The following is a 10386-nucleotide window of genomic DNA, read 5'->3' as shown; positions in this document are numbered from 1 at the left end:
GTGCGAAGTAAATGCAAGCTGCTCTTGTTGATGAGTTTTATTAATTTGTCTGATTTTACTAATTAATCCATCAAACATACAAATATTTCCAAGCCTAAGAAAAGAGATGTGGTACTTCCTGTTGCTGAGCATGGCTGTGTGCAATAATTTGACAACATGAATATAATACCTGACACTTACCAAAAAACTTCTATCTGAAAACATATCAATAAACTTCCTACTTTTTGATGCAGTGAATACAAAGATACCGGGGGCGTTTCTTCCATCCCCCTACACTGCTTTTGTAATGCAGCAGGCCAGGAGACTCGAGTGGAGGCCGTTCCACAGGCTCCCCGCTGGGCACCATGGCCTCCGTGAGTCTCTGGCAGCCAGACATCTGGTGCCGTCAGCTCCGCGCTAATTTCTGGATAAATTATGGTAACGTTCATTATCATATATTTTAAATATCATTAGTGGGCCTGGGACTGAACTCTCTGTGCCTGCTCTACCATCAGCAGAATCTGAGGGTCTGGAAATAGGTAGAGTTCAATTTTTAGATCTCTTTTTCGCCAGAGTGGAAGGGTTCCCGAAAATGACTGAAAAACCTGGACCGCTGTCGCTCTGGTGAGACCTGCACTATATCCGACAGTAAGCCGATATGTAATAAGACTTGCCTTTGGATAGCAATTTCCATGACCTCAGAATTTTTTACTTTACAGCAAACTAAGCATAGGCGGAATTTTTCCAGACATTTTCGCAGGCAGGATCTTCTGGTGAGTTTCCTGGGGGTGGTGGATATATAGAACAGGAAACCCCATTGATAGTGGTGGGACCAGAAAATCTCACCACTGGCTTATGGCAGGCCACCTCTGCTGCCACAGGGGGCACAGAAACCCCACCCATTGTTGTAAAGACCATAAGATATAGAAACAGAATGAAGCCATTTGGCTTGTCGGCTCTGCTCCGCCCTTCAATTGTGGCTGATCAGTTTCTCAACCCTATTTTTCTGCCTTTTCCCTGTAACCTTTGATTCCCTTACCAATCAAATCTTAAATATACTCAATGACCCGGCCTGCACAGCCTTCTGTGACAATGAATTCCATAGATTCATTAACTTTGGCTGAAGAAATTCCTCCTTATCTCGGTTCTAAAGGGTCACCCTTTTACTCTGAGGCTTTTTGATGTCTATTTAGAGTTGGGTGCTGGTGAATATATCGAATGCTGTGATAACTTTGATACCACACAGATAGTCATACAATATGATCAGGTTTTGCAGAATGATCTGTTAAGTCCAGTTTCTTACCTTGGAGTGTAAGGGATGGTTGGTGGTTTCATTTGATTGAAGGTGTAAATGAGTTTCTGTGCAGCCCTTTGCTGTTGAATTTCCTAAATGAAAGCAGTCAGACAAAAACAATTGCTGGAAAATGGACCCCAATGATTTTTTTTTGATGCATTCATGGGACATGGTCATCGCTGGCTGGACCAGCATTTATTGCCCATCCCTAGTTGCCCTTGAATTGAGTGGCTTGCTAGGCTATTTCAGAGGCAGTTGAGAGTCAACCACAATGCTGTAGCTATGGAGTCACAACCAGGCCAGGCCATGTAAGGACAGCAGATTTCCTTCACTAAAGGAAATGGGTTTTTCCGACAATCAACAATGGTTTCATGGTCATCAGTAGATTCTTAATTCCAGATATTTTTTATTGAATTCAAATTCCACCATCTACTATGGCAGGATTCAAACCCAGGTCCTCAGAACATCAGCTGAGTTTCTGAATTAATAGTCTAGCAGTAATACCACTAGGCTATTGCCACCAGTATGAATCTCCCAGTGGATACTTATTTTGTTTTGATATACTTTGATCAATCTATTAAAGGAAATTGTTCAGGAAAACGTTCAAAAGATTTCTTTATGTGCAACAAAACTAAATATATTTACAAAAAATGTAGTTACTCTTATTTTGTATGTAGGGTACAGATGAAAATTCCCCAATAAATTTGGATTAGAATTTTGGATTCTTCTTCAAGATCCCATCCAAAACCGGGTACGATAACATAAGAACATTAAGGAATAGAAGCAGGAGTGGGTCATGTGGGAACACAAGCCTGCTCCTGCGTTCAATACAAAGTGGCTAAGCTTTAACAGTAACACCATTGTGGGAATGAATATAATGGGCTAGATTTTATAGGTCCCCAACAGACGTATTTTCAGTGGGAGTGATGTAAAACATGGCAAGTGACTCACCCACCACCTTCCAACCCATTCCCTAAGCTCATTTAACACAACAGTTGAAATTGCCAAATCTAAAACAATGTAGTATCAACATGCTATGCTTGTTTGAAGTCATTAGGTTACATTTCAGCTTCATTTGGAGCAATTTTTAAAAGCAACATCTCGGTCTTTTGGCTAAGATGCAATGAGATCAAGCTTTGGACGAGGAACTATGCCTACTCCAATCAGTTTGGAACATGCAGATCAAGCCCAAGACAGGAGGTGAGAGCCCTGTCTTGTCAGTTTGGATCGAGAATGTCTCAACTTGTTGAGACTCTGAATTGGACTTGATTTGATTGAATTGGAATAAAAATTAAAAAATTATAAAGATTAAATAAACTTGCAAGTATAAAAGTTACCTATTCTAACATGGACACATATGATTTTGAATAAATCACTTGTCTATAGTTTAGGAATTACTGTTGGGAATGTTAGCATACAAAGGCTTAAGAATGTTTGCAAGGAAGAGGATTAAATTTAAATCAAGTAAATCTCAGCAGACCGAGCCCTGTAAAACTAAATATTTAACTATCAGAGGGCCAAAAATCATTGAGAGGCAGCTGGGATGGCACATCCTGGTATAAGTTCCCTGGTAAAGCTGCCCAGAAACTCAGAAACAACCAGCGTATGGGAGATAAGGGAAGCCTCTAGGATGGAATTGTAGAGAATTTGCTTGCCTTCAATGGAAATATTTACCAGCAATTCCATCAGTGCCCCTTTTATTTTTACCTGAATCTTCACAGATCCCTTTCAAGGCCGGATCCCAGGTATTATTCCTGAGACGAGTAAGCTTCATTCTCTGGGCACCAATCCTTTCATCAGCAGCTTCCTAGCCAGGAACATAGGAAGTCTCTGCCATAGGCTACACTCCACTTACACTGTTGGGCCTATAAGGGTCAGCTCATGGCTCCATTCCATACAAGCCTTTGGAAACTGTGAGGATAGCCTATCTTGAGTTAGAGCAGGAGTTTTCCAGAAAGGCCTAGGAATCTTTAGCTCATCCATATGTTGGATAGAACTCAAAAAGGTGAAAATTCCTCCTATTCTCCATGAATCACTTACCCTCAGGCAGAGATGGAGCACTGTTCCTTCACTAAAGATTTTCTGCCACGTTTTGACTACCTCTGGCAGGAAGGACTTTATGATGTAAGTCTGCCCAGTTTTCAGCACATCCTCTTCTGACCAAGTGCAACACACCTTCATAGCCCTACGAAGTCCCCCATCCATTTCTTCCTTGGAAAGGACATGAATCATGGCGGCCAAACCATGCTGGGACCAGGAAGACATGCTCTTGTCCAGGTTCACTGGTGAACTTTCCTCTAGTTTGTAGATGGTTACTTCCTCACCAGCTGCATGGAAATACAAAATGATGGCAGTATCTTCAGCATCTTAATGACTTCAAACAGTTGACAGTTTCACTAGCATCTGAACTGGCATCTTTTACAAATATACAATGTTCAAAAATAGTGTAAACGTTCCAAGCATCATGAACCAGGTTGCTCAAACAGACACTTCTGGGCACCCACAAACTTTCCCTTTTGCAAGCCCTTTTCTGAACCAGTGTCTAAAAGCACATTGGAAGAGTAGCTTCAGTGCAACTGGTATATGTTGTCAATTGGCTGAAATACTGGCCTTCAAATCCAGTTTTTAATCAATGAACAGCAAAATTATAGAATCTCTACAGTGCAGAAGAAGGCCATTTAGCCCACCGAGTCTGCACTGACCCTCTTGTTATTTTACCAGGCCCTATCCTTATAACCCCATGATTTCCCGCTAATGCCCCTAATCTACACAACTTGGGGCAATAAGAGGTAATGTACCATGGCCAATCCGCCTAATCTGCATATCTTTGGACTGTGCGGGGTAACCAGAGCGCCTGGAGGTAACCCAAGCAATTATGGTAAGAACATAAGAACATAAGAAATAGGAGCAGAAGTAGGCCATCTAGCCCTTCGAGCCTGCCCCGCCATTCAATAAGATCATGGCTGATCTGTCGTGGCTCAGTTCCACTTTCCCGCCCTCTCCCCATAACCCTTAATCCCCTCTCTTATCAAAAACCCATGAACCCGCGTCTTAAAAATATTTAGCGAGGCAGCCTCCACCACTTCAACGGGCAGAGAATTCCAGAGGTTCACCACGCTTTGAGTGAAGAAGTTCCTCCTCAACTCCATTCTAAACCGCCCCCCCTTTATCTTGAGGCTGTGTCCCCTAGTCCTACTGTCTTTTTTGAGCGGGAAGAGTCTCTCCACCTCTATCCTATCCATCCCATTCATCATCTTATACGTCTCAATGAGATCTCCCCTCATTCTTCTAAACTCTAACGAGTACAAGCCTAGTTTATTCAGCCTCTCCTCATAGCTCAACCCCCTCAACTCCGGTATCAGCCTAGTAAACCTCCTCTGCACTCCCTCCAAGGCCAAAATATCTTTGCGCAAGTGCGGCGCCCAAAACTGCACACAGTACTCCAGCTGCGGCCTCACCAATGCCCTATACAGCTGCAGCAAGACCTCCCTACTTTTATATTCAATCCCCCTCGCTATGCAGGCCAGCATCCCATTCGCCTTCCTGACCACATGCTGCACCTGCAAGCTGGGTTTTTGCGACTCATGCACAAGGACCCCGAGGTCCCTCTGCACCATCACCTGCTGCAGTTTTTCGCCACGTAAGTGATAGTCCTTCCTACCATTCTTCCTACCAAAGTGGACCACCTCACACTTGCCAACATTAAATTCCATTTGCCATTTCCTGGCCCATTCGCCCAGCCTATCTAGATCCTTCTGCAGACTCTCCACACCCTCCGCACAATTTGCCGTTCCCCCAATCTTGGTGTCATCAGCAAATTTCGACACCCTACACTCGAAGAATGTGCAAATGTAAGAATGTAAGAATGTGCAAAATCCATATAAACAGTGACGCAAGGCTGGAATCAAACCCAGGTCCACTGTGGCAACAGTGCCAACCATTGTGTCACCATGCTGTCCTCAGAAGGAGGCATCAGAAGAATGGAGTAAACAAACCAGAAAAGAAAGTTTCAACATTTGTTTTTAGAAAGAAATAAAATCATTGTTAGAATAGACCAGAATGAGTATAAAACCATAGCATAATAGTTGGAAAATAAGAAAAGAGATACATCATGAAAGTGAGATGTTTCTGACCATGTACGTATTTTTGGAGAAATGTGATATCCTGAATCATTGAACGCAGGAAGAGGCCATTTGGCCATTGTGTTTCTGCCAGAGATTGAAAGGATTGTCCAATTATGCCATTTCTCCTGCTTTTACTCCATAACACTGTAAGTGTTCTCCTTTTCACATGCACCTCCAATTCCTTCGGAAAACTTTGAGCATGATGAATGAGCTGAATTTTCACACCTAGGTGTGTGAAATTTTCCCATTCCATCTGCCATGGGAATCGTAGCAGGCAAGGGGCATACAATAGAAAGGTCCGTTGACCTCGGGCGGATTTTACAGTTTAAGGGCAGACATGGCTAGAAAATCACACCCCTAGAATCCTCTCAATCTTAACACAGCAGAGGTACCACACTCTGGTCTCAAAAATCAAAGTATAATAAGCCACACTTTGTCTTGGTCAGTCACTGTCCAGTTTGGCAGCAGCTGGAAGGAAACATCGGATCTATGCTTTCATTTGGCAGAACATATCCTCCAACTTTGCAGCTTATCTTCTTGTTTTCCCCATCTCTGCCCCACAGACATGAGAAAAATTTTAAATCAGAACTGTTAGAAAAGCTTAACATTACCAAAGAGATCAACAGGGGTGAAGGGTATTGTCTGGGCAAGCCTCATTAAATTATTTCTTTCAACAGCTGTAAAAAAAAGAAACAATATTTTAAATAGTATCAATAATCTGGACAAAAAGTTTTATATTTAAAAATCATAGAATCCTGACCACAATCCCACGCAGGCCCTACCCCCATATGTTTACCTGCCAATCCCTCTAACCTACACATCTCACAACTCTAAGGGGCAATTTTTTTTTACTGTGGCCAATCAACCTAACCCACACATCTTTGGACTGTGGGAGGAAATCAGAGCACCCGGAGGAAACCCACATAGACACGAGGAGAATGTGCAAACTCCACACAATCAGTGACCCAAGCCAGGAATCAAATCCAGGACCCTGGAGCTGTGAAGCAGCAGTGCTAACTACTCTGCTACTGTGCTGCCCGCTTAGTTCTTCAAAGGTATTTATTTTTCCCGCTAACAACATGCATCATTTCATTAACTAAGAGAGGGTGCAGGTGCCTTAGCATCTATATGATGCCAACATTTTTTATAATTGAAAGTTTTTTTTAAGTTTATTTATTAGTGTCACAAGTAGGTTTACATTCATACTGCAATGAAGTTACTGCGAAAATCCCCTAGTTGCTGCATCCTTTTCATGGCCAATGCACCTAACCAGCACATCTTTCAGACAATGTGAGGAAACCGCAGCACCCTGAGAAAACACATGCAGACATGGGGAGAACGTGCAGACTCCACACAAACAGTGACCCAGGCCGGGAATCGTAGCTGGGTCCCTGGTGCTGTATGTAGCAGCAGTGCTAATCACTGTGCCACCACTGTGCCCACGTGCCACTCTCTGTATTAGGAATTATTTTCCAGCTAATTTCCTTAATGACATCAAGGAACTAGTCGCACAAAAAGAAGGCAAATCTAAGACTTACTGCTTTGATGAAAAACATAGCCATCAACTGTTTAGTTCCACTGACACAACATTAAAATTCCTTTTAATTCAACAGTACTTCCAGGCTGGAAAACCTTTTCCTTTAAAAATACTGTCCTACAATAGCATTTGTTAAAGGTTATGGAGTGGTGTTTAATCGCTCCTGGAATATTGGTGCTTTTGGTCCACAGCCAGGAGGGAGGCCACCTCCAGGCAGGCAGCTGCCATGCTGCCAATGCCAGCAAAAGCCTTCACTGGTATTTTAATTCCTTTAACAAAGCTATGCTGCCACTTGTGCTTTCCACCTGCAATCTAGCCAACCCAGAAATGGCTCAAAGAGAAATGGCTCTGGTAAACCAGCTTGCTGGCTGGCGGCACAAAACTACACAACTGCTCACCTCAGTTTTCATCCCTATGTTGGGGTGAAAATCCTGCCTGTAATTCCTGAATATATTTTATTTGTACTATATTCTTTATTCTCTGTGTTTCTATCCCATTCTCTATGTTTCTATCCTATCTTCTATGTTCATATTGAAGCAGTTAGATATAGCACTTGAGGCAGAGTAGATGAAAGGATATGGGGGGAAGGCAGGATCAGGTCATTGAATAGGATGATAGCCATGATCATAATGAATGGCGGAGCAGGCTCAAAGGGCCTAATAGCCTAATCTTGCTCCTACTTTCTATGTTTCTATGTTTGGGCTGGAAATCTTTGTTACTGATAGAAAAATAATGGCAGTATTATTAGAAGTTTCAAAAAAAATGGGAGATTTTTCCCATCCCGCCCGCAACGGGAATCATAATGGGGCGGGGGCAAGGGTGAACAATGTAAAGGTCCGTTGACCTCGGGTGGGATTTTCCGGTTTTGGAGCAAGCGCGGCTGGAAAATCCCGCCCAGTATGTGAGAAGCTACATGGTCAGATTATGACTGCATAGGAAAAAAACTGTTTTATAGCAGGTAAACAGTTTTATATATAGACACAGGCATTTATAATGGGAAAACACTGAGACAAAGTATGATAAAAACATGACATCAGGAAGATAGGCTGTGCAGTTAGGAAGTATGTGCATATATAAGTATTTAATACATTATAGTTAGCAATTGTAATTCTTAATACCATTAACAAAGACTTTTGAAAAACTTATACTTAAAACACTTTTGAAGACATGACATGGACCTTATTTTAACGTGGGTGCAAGTGGATGGATTTCAAGTGAATTAAAATCTCACCCATACAGTGGTACTTGCATTACCTGAAATTGTGATTTGCAAGTGATAGCACCAGTCTTCATAATAACCAGTTACATAACAGTAGACACACATACCTAGTGCAGTACATGGTTATTGATACAAAATATAACATTGAATACCATGTAATTTGATGCAGTCTTATCGTACAAACTTGGTGAGCAGCAAACAGTTGAAATCTCATTTGGTGAACTCAGAATAGATAACTAGAGATTTGCAGGATTGTGTTCACTCCTTACCAGAGTAATGGTAGTTCAGATCCTGAGAATTTTTAAATGAGGTAGCAAATCCTGAAACACAAAACATCCCCAATATCAAGAGAAAGACATCAAGGTAGGAATAAAAATTTTAAATGTATATTATTTTTACTGAATGGATTTGATTTGCTAAAACTACTGCAGCACCTCCTAGTAAAGAATATAGGATAAGATCTTCTTCATTACTGTCATATCAGAAGCAATTTTAAAGTGATGGCTGGGTAGGGTGCGTGGATGCTACGGGAACAATTCCCAGGAGTTTACTGAAACAGGGAAGAGGATTCTAGCAGCATTTGGTACAGGGGGAAGTTCTGGCTGTCATGGGTGGCTCATGGAAGGAGAGGCCCAAGGATTCCCCTGCAAGCCCGACAGTGGAATCTTCCTCCTCCTTGTTGGTATCGCAACTGATGAGGTAATTCAGTGACAAAGGCAATTTTGATCAGAAATAACAAAGATTTGGGCCACATGTCCTGGGTTCAAATAGTTTTCTTACTCAATTCAGGAAGCTGACTATCTTGTAGTTTGCAGATGAAGTTAGAGTAGAGGCAGGATGTCATAGAGTCCACTTAGGCCTTGTTTTCAGAAGCAATTATTTTTCAATTTGAATATTAACTGTACTTTTGAGTAAAATATTCAATGACTATCCTCAATCATTAGTTTAAAATTACATAAGTGAGATTCACTTTCAGTAAACATGCAAAACATTTAGGACAAAGCCTACTACTTACCATCAATAACACATGAATTGGACCTGGAAAGGGTGGAAGTAATAGCATATAGTCACACACTGAAATATTGAAAGTACATTAGCAACTTACATGTCTAATGTGTTCCTCATATATGGAAACATTTTAGAGCTCTTAATGGTCCATACAGTATGTGTTTTTAGAATGCCTTTGAGTATAATGGAATCAGATACCTCAGCTGGCTAGTTGGCTAGAATGTGATGCAAAATGATACCAAAGATGTGTGTTCAATCCCCATACTGCTGTAGCAGTTCATGGAGGCCTGTATCCTCACTTTAGCCGATGACTGTGGAGTGATGCCTTTTGAGCTTAATATAACTTAGGTGGTTGCAGATCCAAGGAATTTTCAGGCCATGTCAATACAGAACATTGCACCGTCAGGATCTAAGACACTGAGACAACTGAAAGTTGAGGATGAGCACTGGCAGAAAACACCATGAATGTGGCAACACAAGAGGGAACTGGATCTTCACCTGAAGAGAACATCTTGCTCAACTATGAAGAGGGAGTAGTGGAGTGGGACTCACTAGATAACTCTTTCACAAAGCTAGCACAGGTATGATGAGTCAAATGACCTCTTCCTGTGCTGTATGACTGATTCTGATTTTATCTGACCTCATTATTAACAATCAATGACCACAGTGATAGCTGCATAGTGGCACAGTGGTGGCACAGACACTGCTGCCTCACAGCGCCAGGGACCCGGGTTCGATTCTTGGCTTGGGTCGCTATCTGTGTGGAATTTGCATGTTTTCCTCATGTCTGTATGGGTTTCTTCCGGGTGTTCCAGTTTCTTCCCACAGTCTAAAAGACGTGCTGGTTAGGTGCATTGACCCAAACAGGCAGCAGAGTGTGGCAACTAGGGGAATTTCACTGTAACTTCATTGCAGTGTTAATGTAAGTCTCACTTGTGAATAATAAAGAAACTTCAAAAACAAATTATAATAGCAGGTAAACAGCCCATAGTTCAACCAGCTCATTGACTCCCGGACAATGCTCATGTACCATCAGATTTTAATCAGAAAATAAATTCATCGACCATTCCTTGCCAAAATCAACAGAAATAATTGATGGTCCTTCTGCTGTGATATGAATTAGCTTATATTAGATCCTGCTCACTCTGCAGTTTAGCTTGTGATTAAACTTTATTTGTAGTTGGCTTATCTGAACGATCGCATCATGAAAAGGTTTGCCCTGCAA

At 41.8% G+C, this 10386-nt stretch overlaps 1 protein-coding gene across 2 annotated transcripts in view; it reads right to left on the bottom strand.

Annotated features, from left to right (window-relative positions):
- trpm6 (transient receptor potential cation channel, subfamily M, member 6) overlaps nt 1-10386 on the bottom strand; it is a 154283-nt gene that overhangs the window by 7433 nt on the left and 136464 nt on the right. For both annotated transcript variants that reach the window (XM_080188915.1, XM_080188917.1), the window contains exons 31-35: nt 9169-9191; nt 8423-8473; nt 6009-6074; nt 3314-3600; nt 1283-1365 (exon numbers count right to left, since the gene is read on the bottom strand). In XM_080188915.1, the coding sequence (XP_080045041.1) occupies nt 1283-1365; nt 3314-3600; nt 6009-6074; nt 8423-8473; nt 9169-9191 (510 nt within the window). The remainder of the gene's footprint in view (nt 1-1282; nt 1366-3313; nt 3601-6008; nt 6075-8422; nt 8474-9168; nt 9192-10386) is intronic.

The sequence above is a fragment of the Carcharhinus amblyrhynchos genome, chromosome 5, assembly GCF_965287045.1.
Source record: "Carcharhinus amblyrhynchos chromosome 5, sCarAmb.v2.hapA, whole genome shotgun sequence".
Lineage (NCBI taxonomy): Eukaryota > Metazoa > Chordata > Chondrichthyes > Carcharhiniformes > Carcharhinidae > Carcharhinus > Carcharhinus amblyrhynchos.
This window is presented reverse-complemented; position numbering and strand designations above follow the sequence as displayed.